Source organism: Hyperoodon ampullatus (assembly GCF_949752795.1).
Source record: "Hyperoodon ampullatus genome assembly, chromosome: 10".
Lineage (NCBI taxonomy): Eukaryota > Metazoa > Chordata > Mammalia > Artiodactyla > Ziphiidae > Hyperoodon > Hyperoodon ampullatus.
Genome location: NC_136923.1, coordinates 37,640,615 through 37,659,228, shown reverse-complemented (window position 1 = coordinate 37,659,228; position 18,614 = coordinate 37,640,615). Strand labels below are relative to the sequence as shown.

At 43.5% G+C, this 18,614-nt stretch overlaps 1 protein-coding gene and 1 pseudogene across 2 annotated transcripts; both read left to right on the top strand.

Annotated features, from left to right (window-relative positions):
* Nucleotides 1-3,059: 3,059 nt before the first annotated feature.
* On the top strand, nt 3,060-9,667 carry LOC307058885 (IQ domain-containing protein F5-like; the record flags this gene model as incomplete). Its single annotated transcript, XM_079712591.1, has 3 exons — nt 3,060-3,083; nt 7,715-7,840; nt 9,218-9,667. 3 exons carry the CDS (start codon nt 3,060-3,062, stop codon nt 9,665-9,667), a joined length of 600 nt encoding a protein of 199 aa, XP_079568717.1.
* A 5,342-nt stretch (nt 9,668-15,009) lies between these two features.
* Nucleotides 15,010-15,578, top strand: LOC307059667 (small ribosomal subunit protein eS7-like; annotated as a pseudogene). The gene has a single exon. The product of its transcript is annotated as a small ribosomal subunit protein eS7-like (transcript).
* Nucleotides 15,579-18,614: the final 3,036 nt, after the last annotated feature.

The window sequence follows — 18,614 nt, the reverse complement described above, 5'->3', positions numbered from 1 at the left end:
TGACGAATATAGACGCAAAAATCCTCGACAAAATACTAGCAATCCGAATCCAGCAATACATTAAAAGGATTATACACCATGATCAAGTTGGATTTATCCCAGCAATGCAAGAATTCTTCAGTATCTGTAAATCAATCAGTGTGATACACCACATCAACAAATTGAAGAATAAAAACCACATGATCGGGCTTCCCTGGTGGTGCAGTGGTTGAGAGTCCGCCTGCCGATGCTGCTGATGCAGGGGATGTGGGTTCATGCCCCGGTCCGGGAGGATCCCACATGCCGCGGAGCGGCTGGGCCCGTGAGCCATGGCTGCTGAGCCTGCGCGTCCAGAGCCTGTGCTCCGCAACCGGAGAGGCCACAACAGTTAGAGGCCCGCGTACCGAGAAAACAAAAAAACACAAAAAAACCACATGATCATCTCAGTAGATGCAGAAAAAGCTTTTGACAAAATTCAGCACCCATTTATGATAAAAACTCTCCAGAAATTGGGCATAGAGGGAACATATCTCAACATAATAAAGGTCATATACAATAAACCTACAGCTAACATTGTACTTAATGGTGAAAAGCTGAAAGCATTTCCTCTGAGATCAGGAACAAGACAAGGATGTCCGCTCTTTCCATCTTTATTCAACATAGTTTTGGAAGTCCTAGCTATGGCAATCAGAGAAGAAAAAGAAATAAAAAGAATCCAAATGGGAAAAGAAGAATTTAAACTGTAACTGTTTGCTGATGACATGATACTATACGTAGAAAATCCTAAAAGATGCTACCAGGAAACTACTAGAGCTCATCAACGAATTTGGTAAAGTTGCATGTTACAAAATTAATACACAGAAATCTGTTGATTTCTATACACTAACAACAAAAGATCAGAAAGAGAAATTCAAGAAACAACCCCATTTACCATCACATCAAAAAGAATAAAATACCTAGTAATAAACCTACCTAAGGAGACAAAAGACCTGTACTCCGAAAACTATAAGACGCTAATGAAAGAAATCAAAGACATCACAAACAGATGGAAAGATATACCATGTTCTTGGATTGGAGGAATCAATATTGCCAAAATGACTATACTACCCAAAACAATCCACAGATTCAGTGCAATTCCTATCAAAGTACCAATGGCATTTTTCACAGAACTAGGACAAAAAATCTTAAAATTTCTATGAAGACCCAGATGACCCCGAATAGCTAAAGCAATCTTGAGAAAGAAAAACAGAGCTGGAGGAATCAGGCTCCCTGACTTCAGAGTATACTACAAAGCTATAGTCATCAAAACAGTATGGTACTGCCACAAAAATAGAAATATAGATAAATCAATGGAACAGGATAGAAAGCCCAGAAATAAACCCATGCACCTATGATCAATTAATCCATAACAAAGGAGGCAAGACTGTACAATGGTGGAAAGACAGTGTCTTCAATGGTCCTGGGAAAACTGGACATCCACATGTCAAAATAAATGAAATTAGATCATTCTTTAACACCATACACAAAAATAAGCTCAAAATGGATTAAAGACCTAAATGTGAGACTGGACACTGTAAAACTCTTAGAGGAAAACATAGGCAGAACACTCTCTGACATAAATTGCAGCAATATCTTTTTCAATCCATCTCCTAGAGTAATGGAAATAAAAACAAAAATAAACAAATGAGACCCAATTAAACTCAAAAGCTTTTCCATAGCAAAGGAAACTAAATAAAACGAAAAGACAACCCACAGAGTGGGAGAAAATATTTGCAAATGATGTGACCGACAAGGGATTAGTCTCCAAAATTTGCAAACAGCTGATGTGGCTTAATATCATCAAAACAAACAACCCAGTCAAAAAGTGGGCAGAAGACTTAAATAAAGATTTCTCCAAAGAAGACATACAGATGGCCAAGAGGCACATGAAAAGATGTTCAATATTGCTAATTATTAGAGAAATGCAAGTCAAAACTACAATGAGATATCACCTCACACCAGTCAGAATGGCTATCATCAAAAAAATCCACAAACAGTAAATCCTGGAGAGGGTGTGGAGAGAAGAGAACCCTCCTACACTGTTGGTGGGAATGTAAATTGATACAGCCACTGTGGAGAACAATATGGAGGTTCCTTAAAAAACTGGAAATAGAGCTACCATATGATCCTGCAATCTCACTTCTGGGCATGTATCTGGAGAAAAACATGGTCCCAAAGGATACATGCACCCCAATATTCATTGCAGCACTGTTTTCAATAGCCAAGACATGGACGCAACCTAAATGTCCATCGACAGAGGAATGGATAAAGAAAATGTGGGAGTTCCCTGGTGGCACAGTGGTTGAGAGTCCACCTGCCGATGCAGGGGACACGGGTTCGTGCCCCGGTCCGGGAAGGTCCCACATGCCGCGGAGTGGCTGGGCCCGTGAGCCATGGCCGCTGAGCCTGCGCGTCCGGAGCCTGTGCTCCGCAACGGGAGAGGCCACAACAGTGAGAGGCCCGCGTACTGCAAAAAAAAAAAAAAAAAAAAAAAAAAAAGAAAATGTGGTACATATATACAATGGAATATTATCCAGCCATTAAAAAGAATGAAATAGTGCCATTTGCAGCAACATGGATGGCTCTAGAGCAGTGGTCCCCAACCTTTGTGGCACGAGGGACTGGTTTCGTGGAAGACAATTTTTCCTCAGATCAGGGTGGGAGGGGATGGTTTTGGGATGATTCAAATGCACTACATTTATTGTGCACTTTATTTCTATTATTATTACATTGTAATATATAATGAAATAATTATGCAACTCACCATAATGCAGAATCAGTGGGAGCCCTGAGCTTCTTTTCACTTGCCACTCACTGATAGGGTTTTGATATGAGTCTGCTAGCAATCAATTTATTATGGCCTCTGTGCAGTCAAACCTCTCTGCTAATGATAGTCAGTATTTGCAGCTGCTCCCCGGCGCTAGCATCCCTACCTCAGCTCCACATCAGATCATCAGGCATTAGATTCCCATAAGGAGCACGCAACCTAGATCCCTTGCATGCACTGTTCTCAGTAGCGTTCACGCTGCTGTGAGAGTCTAATGCCGCCGCTGATCTCACAGGAGGTAGAGTTCAGGTGGTAACGCAAGCTATGGGGAGCAGCTGTAGATACAGATGAAGCTTCACTCACTTGCCCACCACTCATCTCCTGCTGTGTGGCCCAGTTCCTAACATGCCACAGGCCGGTACCAGTCCATGGCCTGGGGGCTGGGGACCCCTGATCTAGAGACTGTCATACTGAGTGAAGTAAGTCAGACAGAGAAAGAAAGTATCATTATATGCAGAATCTAGAAAGAAATGATACAAATGAACTTATTTACGAAACAGAAACTCACAGACTTAGAGAAGAAACTTATGGTTACCAGGGGGAAAGGGTGGGGGGAAAGGAGAGTTAAGGAGTTTGGGATTGACATGTACACACTGCTAGATTTAAAATGGATAACCAAAGAGGACCTACTGTATAACACAGGGAACTCTGTTCGATATTATGTAACAACCTAAATGGGAAAATGTATAACTGAATCACTTTGCTGTACACGTGCAACTATCACAGCATTGTTAATCAATATGAAATTAAAAGTTTTTTAAAAATAAGAGTTTTTTTTACATTCCCTTTCTGATGTTTCATTGTTAGTATAAAGAAATGCAACAGATTTTTGAATGTTAATCTTGTATCCTGCTAGTTTGCTGAATTCATTTATTAGAACTAGTATTTTTTGTGTTGAGTCCTCAGGATTTTCTATATAAAGTATCATGTCATCCTCATGTAGTGACAATTATACCTTTTCCTTTCCAATTTGGATATCTTTTATTTCTTTTTCTTGTCTGATTTCTCTGGCTAGGACTTCCAATACTATGTTGAATAGAAGTGGTGAGAGTGGGCATCCTTGTCTTGTTCCAGATATTAGTGGGAAGGCTAAAGCTGTTCACCATTGAGTATTATATTGGCTGTGGGTTTGTCAGAAATGGCTTTTATTATTCTGAGATACGTTCTGTCTATTCCCACTTTGGTAAGAGTTTTTTTTATCATGAATGGATGTTGAATTTTGTCAAATGCTTTTTTTGCATCTATTGAGATGATCATGTGATTTTTGACTTTTCTTTTGTTAATGTGGTGTATTACATTGATTGATTTGCAAATGTTGAACCATCCTTGTGAACTTGAGGTGAATCCCACTTGGTCGTGGTGTATGATCTTTTTTGTGTGTTGTTGGATTTGGTTTGCTAATATTTTGTTGAGAATTTTTGAATCTATATTCATCAAAGATACTGACCTGTAATTTTCTTTTTTGGTGGTATCTGTCCGGTTTTGGTATCAAGGTGATGTTGGCTTCGTAGAATGTCTTTGGGAGTGTTTCCTTCTCTTCAGTCTTTTGGAAGAGTTTGAGAAGAATCGGTGTAAATTCTTCTTTGTATGTTTGGTAGAATTCGCCTGTGAAGCCACCTGGTCCTGGACTTTTGTTTGTAGGGAGTTTTTTTAATTACAGATTCTATTTCACTTCTAGTGATCAGTCTGTTCAAATCATCTATTTCTTCTTGATTCAATTTTGGTGGGCTGTATGTTTCTAGAAAGTTGTCCATTTCTTCTAGGTTATCAAATTTGTTGGCATACAATTGTTTATAGTATTCTCTTACAGTTTTTTGTATTTCTGCAGTATCAGTTGAGATTTCTCCTTTTTCATTTCTTATTTTGTTTATTTGGGGTTCTCTCTTTTCTTCTTGGTTGAGCCTGGCCAGAGGTTTGTCAATTTTGTTTACCCTTTCAAAGAACCAGCTCTTGGTTTTATTGATCTTTTCTATTTTTTTTAAATCTCTATTTTATTTATTAACTCCCTGATCTTTATTATTTCCTTCCTTCTGCTGACTTTAGGTTTTCTTTGTTCTTCTTTTACTAACTCTTTTAGATGGTAGGTTAGGTTGTTGACTTGAGATTTTTCTTGTTTTTTTGATGAAGGCCTGTATCACTATGAACTTCCCTCTAAGAACTGCTTTTGCTGCATCCCATAGATTTTGTATGGTTATGTTTTCATTGTTGTTTGTCTCAAGGTATTTTAAAATTATTTTTTTATTTCCTCATTGACCCATTGGCTTTTTAGTAGCATGTCTGTTCTCCATGGAGTCCTTTTTTGTCTGGTCTCCATGTAGTCATTTTTTTCTCATTTCTTTTCCTGTGGTGGATTTCTGGTTTCATGCCATTGTGGTCAGAGAAGATGCTTGAAATAACTTCAGTACTCTTAAATTTGTTGAGGTTAGTTTTGTGCCCAAGTATGTGGTCAATCCTAGAGAATGTTCCATGTGTGCTTGAAAAGAACATATATACTTTTTTTTCCCTTGGATGTAATGTCCTGAAAATATCCATTAAATCTAACTGTTCTATTGTATCATTTAGGATCTCTTTTGCCTTATTGATTCTCTGTCTGGAAGATCTATCCATTGATGTGAGTGGGGTGTTAAAGTCTCCTACTATTATTGTATTCCCATCAATTTCTCCCTTTATGTCTGTTAGTATTTGTTTTATGTATTTGGGTCCTCCTATATTAGGTGCATATAAGTTGATGAGTGTAATATCCTTTTCTTGTATTGATCCTTTTATCATTATATAGTGCCCTATATACAGCTCCTATGGTGCGCCCACCCCTCTCCTCACTCGCCCCTCAACAATGGTGCCTTGCCTCTCTGGCGGTCCCAGGCTTCTTCCCAGACTCCTTCTGTTGTGGTGCACCACACCCTCAGGCTGCCTTCTAGCGGCCAACCCCAGTCCTCTCCCCGGGGTCTGACCTCCAAAGCCCAAGCCTCAGCACCCAGCCCCCACCAGCCCCAATGGCCAAGCGTCTCAGGCTAGGAAGTGCCGGTCAGCACGAATGTCTGTGCAGGTCTCTCTCTACTTTGCCCTCTGCAGACCTGTTGCCATGCTCTCCTGCTCTCCTCTGAGGTTCTGAAGCTCCCACTCTGTCCTGTCTGATCTCCCCTCCAGTGAGAGGACTTCCCCTTATGTGGAAACCTTTCCTCTTTCATAGCTCCCTCCGAGGGGTGCAGGTCCCATCCCAATTCCTTTCTCTCTCTTTTTTTTTTCTTTTTTCTTTTGTCCTACCCAGTTGGGTGGAGATTGTCTTGCCCTTTTGGAGGTCTGAGGTCTTCTGCCAGTGTTCAGTAGATGTTCTATGAGAATCGTTCCACATGTATTTTTGATGCATCTGTGGGGAAAAGGTGAGCTCCACATCCTACTCCTCTGCCATTTTGATCCTTCCCCTTTAAGCGCTTCTTAATAGATCATTTAGGTGAGTTTTCACAATTCTATATTCCCCAGTAAGCACCACCCAAAACAAAATACAGCTCATTTCTCTTTGTTTCTGTGTTGTTTGCAAGCAATACATCTTATACCTCTACTCTAGGTGTAATCTCTATTCTGAATCATTTCACCTATATTTTAATTTTGCTTGTTTTAAATTTTTGTATAAATGGATCATCTGTAAATACTCTTTTATGTCTGGCTTCTTTCGTTTAGCATAACGTCTTTGAGATTCACCTGTGTTATTGTGTGCTTCAGTAGTTTGTTCATTTTTATTACTGTATATTATTTCATTATATAAACAGAGTACAGTTGCTTTCTTTAGTCAACTTTGGTGAACATTTCAGTTGTTTCCAATTTTGACCTATCTGAATAAATTTGCTATGAACATTTTTGCACAAATCTTTTGTAGACACGTGTTTTCATTTTTCTTGTGTAAATACCTAGGAGTAGAATTTCTGAGTTATAGGATGGAGATATCCTGAACTTTATTAGAAAGTGCCAAACCATTTTCCGGAGTATTTCTTCTGTTTTATATGTTACCACCAGCAGTGTATAAGAGATTCAGCTGTTGTACATCCTTATCAATATTTAATGTTGTCAGTATTTTTTATTGTAGCCATTCTCTAGAGTGTCTAGAAAATATCTCATTGTGGTTCTAATTTTATTTCCATCATGAATAATGATGTTGGGCATCATTTCATGTGCTTCTTAGTCATCATAAATCTTTTGTAAAGAACCTGTTTAAGATTTTGCTCCAAACTCATTCTTTCTGTATATTACTTGGTTCCATTGTTTGATTGAACTAAAGTCAATGAAATTGAATTCCCTATTGATGAATATTTAAATCGTCTCAAATTTGTGTTTTTATCAACCAGCCTGATATGACCAACTTCATACAATTCTGTGCCAATGGGCCAGTATTTTCAGTGTCCTGCCATTTTAGCCAAATTTTGGTCATTTATGGCAGGAAGAAGGGAAAGGATTTCCAAATTTTCACAAAAAGGGCTCAATGGTGGGGAACCATTCTGATGCCTGAGTCATAGGTGCCCTTATGACATCATTTCTGTCTTCCCTTCTCTCTTCCTGCCAGAGCTGTGGCTGGAAGAGTACAGACCTGAGAATAATGGAATCATCTACCTTCTAACTGTGGGAAATTTAGGGGATCACAGACCTGAGGGATTTGAACCATCTATTTCCAAGTCATGGGCATTCTATGTTGTGTAAGAGAGAGCCAGTCTACCCAAACTTACAGCAGGGGAAGGTGGATTTCCACAGTTGTTAAGGATATAAGTCCTATATGTGTGGTCTCTGGGCAAGACAGGAGGTTGAGCATGTGGTGGACTCGGCACACAATTAACAGAGAACAACCTACTCATATCTTTCCTTTCTGAACTCTGATTATAGAAAGATAGCCAGGTTTGTGAAATCGTGATAGAAGACCTTGATGAAACCACATTAGTAAAAGAGAGAGAGAAGAAAAAGAAGAAAAAAGAGCGTCCACCTTCACCCCCTCCGTCCCCTCCACCAAAGGTAGGCCAATAGAAGGCCTCAAAGTTGAGGGGCACCCCAACCTGCAACATGTCTAAACAAAGTCAGCCAGGTGTCACGGTTGTCTTCTCTATGGTCCATAGCATGGGATGATCAGGCAATTTGTCATCCAAAGCAGGATACATTTGTGAGTGAAAGATAGTGCTATGAATTATTGCTCAGGAGCAACAGTCATGAACTGAGAGTGTGTCCCAGGCCAACCAGGGTGAGTGGTTGTCCTATCCAGAACTGGAATGAATAGGAATTGACTCATCCTTGTTGACCTTTTGTCCTAGTTCCTTCTCGGCCTGAGAAAGGTGGGTGTGACTGAGATATGGAGATTTGGTTGTAGGGAGAAGAAACCTTGACAAATGGGAACCAGACTATGCTAAGTTGGGGAGCGGGGTGGGAGGGCTGTGTTTGGGGGACGCAGAATCAACTACAGGGAAACCCAAGTCTAGAACTGTGTGGGAGTGTGTGTGTGTTTACATGAGTACATGTATGTGTGTTAACTGAAGTTCAAGATATGAGAACCAAAAGAAGTGAAAGTGAGGAATAAATGAGAAAGGTTCCAAACGGTGTGAGGAAGACAAACTTCTTTTTTATATTGATTGATTGATTGATTGCTGCATTGGGTCTCTGTTGCTGTGCCCTGGCTTTCTCTACTTGCGGCAAGCGGGGGCTACTCTTCGTTGTGGTGCGCAGGCTTCTCATTGTGGTGGCTTCTCTCATTGCAGAGCATGGGCTCTAGAGCGCAGGCTCAGTAGTTGTGGCACACAGGCTTAGTTGCTCCATGGCATGTTGGATCTTCCCGGACCAGGGCTCGAACCTGTGTCCCCTGCATTGGCAGGTGGATTCTTAACCACTGCGCCACCAAGGAAGTCACAAACCTCTAATCCCGTGAGTTGATAGAGGGAGACAGCAGGTTATGCACTGGAGCTGGAGTCAGGCATGAAAGGAGAGCAAAGGATGCCCTTTCTCCAGCCTGTGGGTGAAGTCTGAAGGGAAGTGATATGCTTCCCAGGTAGGTGGTCAGGCCTAGGCACAACAGAATAACCCTTTGACCCATAGATTGTGGTGTTCTTGTTCTAGACTGGCCAACCAGGTCCAAGGAACCAGGTGACAGCTAGGGCAGGTGTGCCCCATGTTACAGTTGAGGACCCTGAGACTCAGAGTTCACCTGTGATGTGTCTGTTAACCAAGAGTGGGAGAGACAGGACACCTGTCTGGTCTCTGGCTCCAGCCAGTGGTCTGCCCAGTGCTCACAAACTTCTGAGGAAGGTGCCATTGTTGATAAAGGATCAGGACCCCTTCCTGGCTCACACCAGGGCTCAGGTGGGTCGGGAATGTTTCCTAAATGTCCCTTCTTTTTCCTTGCAGCCCCACCCCCTAGTGGAAGCGCCCCACTCTGACAAAGAGTTGCAGGCAATAAAGATCCAGGCCTGGTGGCGGGGCACCCTGGTGCGCCAGACGCTGCTGCACGCGGCCCTCAGAGCATGTATCATTCAGTACTGGTGGAAACAGAAGCTGGCAGAGCTGCTGGAGAAGAAGCGGCGGGCTGTGCTGGATCAATATGCTCAGCAAAATTGGGCAGTGGTCAGGCTACAGTCTTGGGTCCGCATGTGGCGCATCCACCTTCGTTATTGCCGTTTGCTCCATGCTGCCCGCATTATCCAGATCTATTGGCGCTGGCATAATTGCCATACCCGTGGCTTTTTCAGGGGCAGCTATGAACTCACAGCAAGCCAACTGGGACTTAAGCTTGAGATGTCTCTGGGGTCACAGGTCTGTCAGATTATAGACTGCATCCCCTTCCCAATAAAGAATTGATCGGGTGTGCTCCAACACTGTGTCACAAGATCTCAGACAATAAAGGAGGATTCTAAGAGCCAGGTGCTGGATGACTGGGGTCTGTGGTTGATTAGTAATGTCTACCATGGGTAGGAGACATGAAGTTGCAGAGCTGCCAAATCAGCCAGCTCCAGGGAAACTCCTTCATAGTGTGGTGTATGGTTGTGTTTTCATTTTGCTCATAGATTTTTTTTTCTATATGTGAACCATTTTTAAAGTCTTTATTGAATTTGTTACAGTATTGCTTCTGTTTTATGTTTTGGTTTTTTGGCTGCGAGGCATGTGGGATCTTCGCTCCCCGACCAGGGATCAAACCCACACTCTTGGCATTGGAAGCCAAGTCTTAACCACTGGACTGCCAAGGAAGTCCCCATGTTGTTTTGATTATTGTAGTTTTGTAGTATTGTTTGAAGTCTAGCAGGGTTATGCTTCCTGCTTTGTTCTTTTTCCTCAGGATTGCTTTGGCAATAGTTCCATATAAATTTTAGGATTATTTGAAAAATGTCATGGGTAATTTGATAGGGATTGAGTTAAATCTGTAGATTGTTTTGGGTAGCATGGCCATTTTAACAATGTTAATTCTTCCAATCCAAGAGCATTCTCATTCAATTTAGACCAATTCCAAAATGCCCCACCCGCCTGGGGACTACATAACCCCACACAGTCTGGCCTTGACCATCTCACTCTCTCAATGCCCTCCCTGGCAGCTCTGCTAATATCAAAAAAACCCCAGCACCCTCCCATCGCAGCACTTTGCTCTTGCTGCCACCTTTCCTTGGATTGTCTTCTTGCAGGTGGAGCCCTCACTCCATTCAGGTTTGTCTCTGCTCCATGTTCCTTCCAGGGAGGCCTCCTTTGATTTGACCACCTTATTATTTTTTGTGTGTGTGTGGTACGCGGGCCTCTCACTGCTGTGGCCTCTCCCGTTGTGGAGCACAGGCTCCGGACGCGCAGGCTCAGCGGCCATGGCTCACGGGCCCAGCTGCTCCGCGGCATGTGGGATCTTCCTGGACCGGGGCACGAACCCGTGTCCCCTGCATTGGCAGGTGGACTCCCAACCACTGCGCCACCAGGGAAGCCCTGACCACCTTATTGAAATAGCTTTCCCACCCACTACTGTATACTCTAGCTCCTGACTCTGCTTTCCTATGTCAGTCCTCATCTCTACCAAGGTTATCTTACCTCTCTGTTTTCTGTTCCCCCCCACCCCACGAGAGGTGAGCTCCAAAAGAGCAGGGACTCTGGGTTCAGTGCTGTGTTCCCAGGATCTAGAACAGTTGGTTCTCTCTCCCTCTCTCTCTCTTTCAATATGTCATTGGCTATATATTTTAACTTTCTGTATATTATGACATTTTGACATCATTTTTGAACATTCCTTTCTGGCTTGGGTAGACTACCCCTCCCAGGGCTGGCCAATTCTTTGAGATGGCAAAGGACTCAGCCTGGAACATGCCTATGATTTGCAAACCAACCAATCCAGAGCCTTACCTCCTCTCTCGGGCCTGTGCACCCCAGAGGGCAATATTCCAGTGCCTTAATCATTGCAGGTCCAGATTCCAGATCCAAGGTCCAGGTACCGGGCATCTGGGGACCACCCCTATAACGTAGAGCCCACCCAAATTACTCAAACTAGCCAATCCTGAACTGTTTACCCTGCCCAACCTTGCCTTTCCTGCTTCAAGAAAGACCATGGCATAAGTTCTTTTCTCACCCCTGTCTTCTGCCGCTTGCCCAGTACCTGATGCTTGTCCTCTGACCCTGTGTGACATGAGGTGGTGACCTCTTCTCTAGGATCTGTAAGTACTGTAAACCTTGTTTCCTGTGCCTCTCCTATTCTCATGTGGCCTCACCTGACCCACCATCACATCGCACAAATAAGTGAAATCCACATAACCATTTTTATATTAACCACATAATATTCAGTGGCATTTAGTACATTCAGAGTGTTAAGCAACCACTATTATGTATATCAATTTCTAAAATATTTTTATTGTCCTAAAAGAAAACCCCATACCCAAAAAGCAGTCACTCCCCAGTACCTGCTCCTCCAGCCACTGGCAGCCACCGATCTGCATTCTGTCTCCATAGATTTACCTAGTGTGGAATCTTGCAATATTTTGTGTCTGGTTTCTTTCACTTAACATGATGTTTTCAAGGTTCATCCACGTTGTAGTCATGGTCAGTACTTCATTACTTCTTATAGTAGAGTATATATCCATTGTATGGATATGCTACATTTTGTTTATCCACTCTTGATAGGTATTTGGACTGTCTGCACCTTTTGGCTATTGTGAATAATGCCACTATAAATACTTAGTAGCTACCCCATTTTACATCCCATCAGCAATATACAAGTGTTCCAATATTTCTATATCCTTGCCAACTCTTGTTATTTTCCTTTTAAAGAAAATTCTAGCCATCCTAGTCAGTGTGAAGTGGTGTCTCATTGTGTTTTCTTTTGCATTTCTCTTATGATGAGTGATGCTGGGCATCTCAATGTGCTTGTTGGTCATTTGTGTATCTTCTCTAGGAGAAAAATCTATTCAAGTTTTGAAAAAAATTTTTAATTGGGTTGTGGTTGTCTTTTTGTTGTTTCAGTAACTATTTAGGTAATGAATGAATACACAGTTCTATCCAGGCCCTGGATTTGTGGCTTTACCATGACTCAAATCTTTATCCCTAGAAACAACTGTCCCACCATCCCTGAATGAATGGTTCTCTCATCAACCACCCCAAATCCCTCATACCCAAAAGACATGTCTTTCTCAGCCTCCTTGAATTTTTATTTCTCTCTGGCAGTGCTTCTGTGTGTGTGTGTGTGTGTGTGTGTGTGTGTGTGTGCTGGGTGGTGGAAGGAGGAGCTGTTATTGTGTCTCCATTCATCTGGGCATACTATTCTCTAGCTTTGTTGGTCTTCATTGCTGTCTCTGTGTCTGTCTCTCTGTCTATCCTTCATAATCTTGTCTTTCACTGTAATTATAATTATCTCTTTGTGTTCCCCAGTATCTTTCTCCCTCAGTCTCTGCCTTCCTCTATCAACTCTTATGTCATGTCTCCTTGTAGCTGTTTCTCTGACTCACGGGATTTTCTGATCTGTAAATTGCTGGCAGAGATCATTTTCTTTAAACTGTCCATCCTCAGAAGAGCTCTGCTCTTCTGAGCCCTGATTACCCCTCATCCCTAGTAGCTCCACAAGGATGGGTGGAGAATTCCCATGCAGGGCACCCACATGATTGCTCCTGGGTGATGGAGGCACCAGCCTAGGATGTACAACTACTTAGAGGAATGTTGGCATAATTTATGTATATGGCCACAGTGATTGGTTCAGGGATATGCACATGATGCAAGCCAGGCCACTGGGACTTAGTTCTGGTGCCGTGGTGGAACTACTAGGATTGATGGCTGTGAGAATTACAAAACCAGAGCTGCTGGGGGACACCACATGGAAATAGCTTGCTGAGAATGAAGCCAACACAGAGGAAAGTAGAACCAAAAGATGGAAAGAGAGGGACTAAGTCCTAAGGATTCCTTTGGGCCTCTGGACCCAGCCATGCCTGAGGCTACCACCCACTATACTATGGGAATTATTACTTTTGTGAGCCAATAAACCTCCATTTTCACTGAAGTTGGCTTGCTAATAAGACAGATAGCAAAGGAGTAGATCTCAGCAAATTAAGAAACACTTAAAGGAGATTGAATTTTATGTAAGTTGCTTTTCAGGAAGGGGTTTTCAAAAATTGGTTTTTGAGTTAGAAACTTGGCAGATGGTATGCCTAGGAAATTCTTACAGTAAACATGGGATTATCTCTCACTTGATACACCCAGAAGACCAGAACATTCTGGTCTGGTGTGGTAAAAAAGAGAAGTGCTGTGGAGTAATGAATAAATCAGCTAATCATCTATAATTAGAATGGCCTGAGTGTGAATCTAATCATGGATTTGTCACCTGTGGGCCAATGTGGCATTTTATCATTTGCCTAGTTCAACAAGTCAGCAGGAGGAAACCATGGGCAATCATCAGCCATTCATGAAACAACTGCATGAGGAGAATAGATGAACTAGTCAGGTCCTTCCCTTGCTCTCTACTCCACTTATGCGAAGCATGTCTGTGTTAGCCTTCACTCCAAGATAACCTCTTAGCTCTGCCCCGTGAAGAAAGTGGTCAATCTTCTCATGAAGAGATCCTATCGTGGGTGTTGAACGTAAGAGGGAAATAGGGCAGTGTTTTTCAAACTTTATCAACAGTCCCAGTGACGTGGAGGGTCTCATTAAAGCAGATTGCTGGGCCCCACTCACCATTTCTTTTCTTTTCTTTTATTTTTGGCTCCATTGGGTCTTCGTTGCTGCGCGTGGGCTTTCTCTAGTTGCGGTGAATGGGGGCTACTCTTCATTGCGGTGCACGGGCTTCTCATTGCAGTGGCTTCTCTTGTTGTGGAGCACGGGCTCTAGGCGCGCGGGCTTCAGTAGTTGTGCCACGCGGGCTCTAGAGCGCAGGCTCAGTAGTGTGGCGCACAGGCTTAGTTGCTCCATGGCATGTGGGGTCTTCCCGGACCAGGGCTGGAACCCATATCCCCCGCATTGAGAGACGGATTCTCAACCACTGCGCCACCAGGGAAGCCCCCACTCACCATTTCTGATTCAGTATATCATGTTCCCAAGAATGAGTATTTCTAACAAGTTTCCAGGTGATACTGTGGCAACTCTTCTAGGGAATACCACTACGTTAGAAAAATCTACAATTCTTCCCCTTCTGAGTGGGAAAAGGTCAGTTTCTGCCTTCTGTGAGTCTTTCTCCTGTGTGTCTCCTTTACTACTCATACAAAACACTTAATTTTTGACACTTTTGGAAAACCCTATTTCAGTCCTTTCCCTTCTCAAGAAAAGGGGGTGTAAAGCTGAAATTTCCACACTCTGATTATATATTGATCTTTTCAATGACCAGCCTTCATCATTAGTCCATCCAGGAGCTCTCTCAGAGTCACCTCATTAGAACAAAGGACACACCTATCATCCAGGAAATTATAAGAATTTTAGAAGCTCTATGTCAGGACCCAGTTCAAAGACCAAATATTAGAACAAAAGATGCTCCTAGTGCTGTTATCACTTAAGAAAATACAAGCGTGCTTCCTGGGACTCTCTAGGCTTCCACCATTTCTCTGTGGTTCTTCCAGTTTCTCTACTGGCGCTATTCCCACCTCTTCCCCTCTGCCTCTGGGATTTAACGAGCTCTCCTGAGACCTAGCCCTCTCCCTAGGCCTCCAAGTGTGTGGGGGGGGGGTGAGGAACAAATGTTAGTTAGCCTCATTGGCAAGGTCAAGGCCATGTTCAGTTCCAGTGTGAAGATCATGAAGCCCAATTGTGAGAAGCTGGGAGTTCAAGTCTGGAATCTTCCAGGCCCTCATGGAGCTGGAGATGAACTCGGACCTCAAGGCCCAGCTGCGAGAGCTGAACATCAAAATTGCCAAAGACATTGAAGTTAGTGGTGGTCAGAAAGCTATTATAACCTTTGTTCTCATTCCTCAATTGAAATCTTTCCAGAAACTCCAGGTCCGGCTATTGTGTGAGTTGGAGAAGAAGTTCAGCAGGACACATGTTGTCTTTGTCACTCAGAGGAGAATTCTGCCTAAGCCAACTCGAAAAAGCCATACAAAAAATAAGCAAGCATCCCAGGAGCTGCACTCTGACAGCCGTGCATGATGTGATCCTGGAGGACTTGGTTTTCCCAAGTGAGATTGTGGGCAAGAGAATCCACAAGAAACTGGATGGCAGCTGGCTCATAAAGGTTCATTTGGATAAAGCACAGCAGAACAATGTGGAATACAAAGTTGAAACATTTTCTGGTGTCTATAAGAAGTTCATGGGTAAGTATATTAATTTTGAATTCCCATAGTTTCAGTTGTAAACAAAAATGACTAAATAAAATATTCACAATTTAAAAAAAAAGAAATTACAAGGTTTTCAGGAGCTCTGTGCCAGGGTCTATGGGTAAAGACCAATATATATTTTCTATTTCTTCCATGTCTGTAATATCTTGGTGTAAGAAATAATCAAAGGTGAGGGGGACATGTCAAAAGAATGCAGAAGCCAGGCTGAAGGGCCCCCAGTGGCCAAATCTGGGTCAATTTTAGCGCCAAAATTATGATGATAGCAGATTATAACCTATAGAATTAAATAGGAACCCATCAGTTCACACCAATATAAATTAATAAATGAGAAATTTAATGAGAAGAGAAGTATCTTCCTTAGAAAGCAACTAATATATGTAGGAAGAATTAAGGTATTAGAAAGTCACTGCTCAATCACAATGGCTGAGGAATAGGAAGTAGAGTTCACCTCCCTCCACAGAAACATTGAAAATAGATCTACAAGCAGAATGATTCACACAGAACAGCTACTGAATGCCAACAGAAGACCTCAGGTGTCCGAAAAGACAAGAAAACCTCCACGTAACTGGGTAGGACAAAAGGAAAAAGAAAAAGAAGGAATCAGGACAGGGCTGCACCCTGGGGAGGGAGCTGTGAAGGAGGAAAGTTTCCTGCACCTTGGGAAGGTTTCTCACAAGTGGAGAAATTAGGACGGAGGGGGAGTTTTGGAGCCTAAAAGGGGAAGCAGCAACTGGTTTGTGAAAGGCAAAATGGAGACTAATCTGCACAGAGGGTCAGCACCCCGACCCTGCACTCTCAAGCCTGAGATACTCCTCTGTTAGTGAGGTTGAGGGTCGGGTACTAAAGCTCAGACTCCTAAGCTCAGTCCCAGAGAGAGGACCAGGTTTAGGTGCAGAAAGAGCCTGAAGAGGTTGGGCCACAGCAACTGAGGGTGTACTAGGAAGAAGCCTGGGCCCACCAGAGGGGCAAGGAACCATTATTGGGAGGCGCATGAGAAGAGGAAAGGGAACACCATAAGAACTTCTATCCCTGTGAGCGCTCCCGGGCAACAGGACACCACCTACAGGAGTTCTGGGGGCAGGTGCGAGTAGCCACTGCCATCTTGGGCTCCAGAGGTGGGCACTGGCTGCCTCTTCCAGACCCGCAGGCAGACACCAGGCCCCACCCCTACTGACCCAGGAGGGCATGGACAGCTCCCAAAACTAGGAATTCTGCCAGCAGGTCACAGAACCCGCCCCTGCTGACCTGGAAGGGTGTGGACAGCTCCCAAAACTAGGAATTCTGCCAGCGGGCCACAGGACCTACCTCGCTGTCCCAGGAGGGCACGAATAGCTCTCACTACTAGGAAATTAACCAGTGGGTGTCAGGACCTGCTCTGCTGTCCCAGGAAGATGTGGATAACTACCCCCACTAGGAAATCTGCCCAGAGGAGGGGCTGTAAACACAGCTGATCCCCAGGGGCTGTGTGACTAAGGAAGAAGAGCTGAAATTTCTCCTTGTGGCTGCACAAACTGCGGAGTTACACCTCCACTGATACCTTCCCTAATTCAGCACCTGTGAAACATCTGAAAGGACGAGTGTTCTTGCAGCTGCGACAGGTCTGGCTTTAGCAGCTGTGGGCTCTGTGGGCATGTACTCATGGGGGTTGGGCCAGACCAGAGTTTGAGCTGCCTCCTTAGCTCCCACAGCAGGTACAGGTGTATAACTATTGCAGTCCTGGGACCTGACCTCAGTGGACCTGCGCCGGTGGCCGGGTGAAAACAACACCTGAGAGTCAACAGGGCTGATCGCCGGCATACCCACAGTTAAGGTGGGACTGAGAGCAGTGCCAACAATATACTTTGTGAGCCCTCACAATGGGCAGAAGGGGATACAACAGAGCATATTCACAGGCAAACAGCTTCAGAGGAGGAATACACAGTGGCTTCTCTCCCAGTGGGAGTGCTCCAATCCCACATACCTCGCACTGCAGATCAGAATCACAGCTAAGAAACAGATCTTTGGACCTCTACTCCAGCAGCTAGGGAGCAGACCCCACCCCTGACAGGTCAGTGACAACCACAGAGCAAAGGGGAGGCCCCGCTCAATTTCTAGGGCAGGCTCTGATCACCACACCACCAATCAAACCCCCTATCAAGGGAAAAATGGCACAAGCCTCTGGACCAACCTCACCCACCAAGGGGGCAGACACCAGAGGAAGTACAATTCTGCAGCCTGTGGAAGGGAGACCACAAACACAGTAAGTTTGACAAAATGAGATGACAAAGAAATATGTTGCAGACAAAGGAGCAAGATAAAAACCTACAAAAACAACTAAGTAAAGAGAAGATAAGCAATCTACATGAAAAAGAATTCAGAGTGATGATAGTAAAGATGATCCAAGATCTCAGAAAAAGAATGGAAGCATGGATCGAACAGATACAAGAAAATTTTAACAAAGACATAGAAGAACTAAAGAACAAACAAACAGAGATGAGCAATAACTGAAATGAAAAATACACTAGAAGAAATCAATAGCAGAATAACTGAAGCAAAAGAATGGATAAGTGACCTGGAGGCATAATGGTGGAAATCTCTGCCATGGAACAGGATAAAGACAAAAGAGGGAATTCCCTGGCAGTTGAGTGGTTAGGATGCCACACTTTCATTGCTTAGGGCCTGGTTTGGGAACTAAGATCCCACAAGCTGTGCAGTGCAGCCAAAATTTTTTTAAAAAACATTAAAAATGAAAAGAAATGAGGACAGTCTCAGAGACCTCTGGGACAACATTAAATGCACCAACATTCAAATTATAGGGGTCCCAGAAGAAGAAGAAAAAGAGAAACGGCCTGAGAAAGTATTTGAAGAGATTATAGTCAAAAATTTCCCTAACATGGGAAAGGAAATAGTCACCAAAGTCCAGGAAATGCAGAGAGTCCCATACAGGATAAACCCAAGGAGGAATGCTCTGAGACATATCAATAAAACTAACAAAAATTAAATACAGGGGCTTCCCTGGTGGCTCAATGGTTGAGAGTCCGCCTGCCAATGCAGAGGATGCG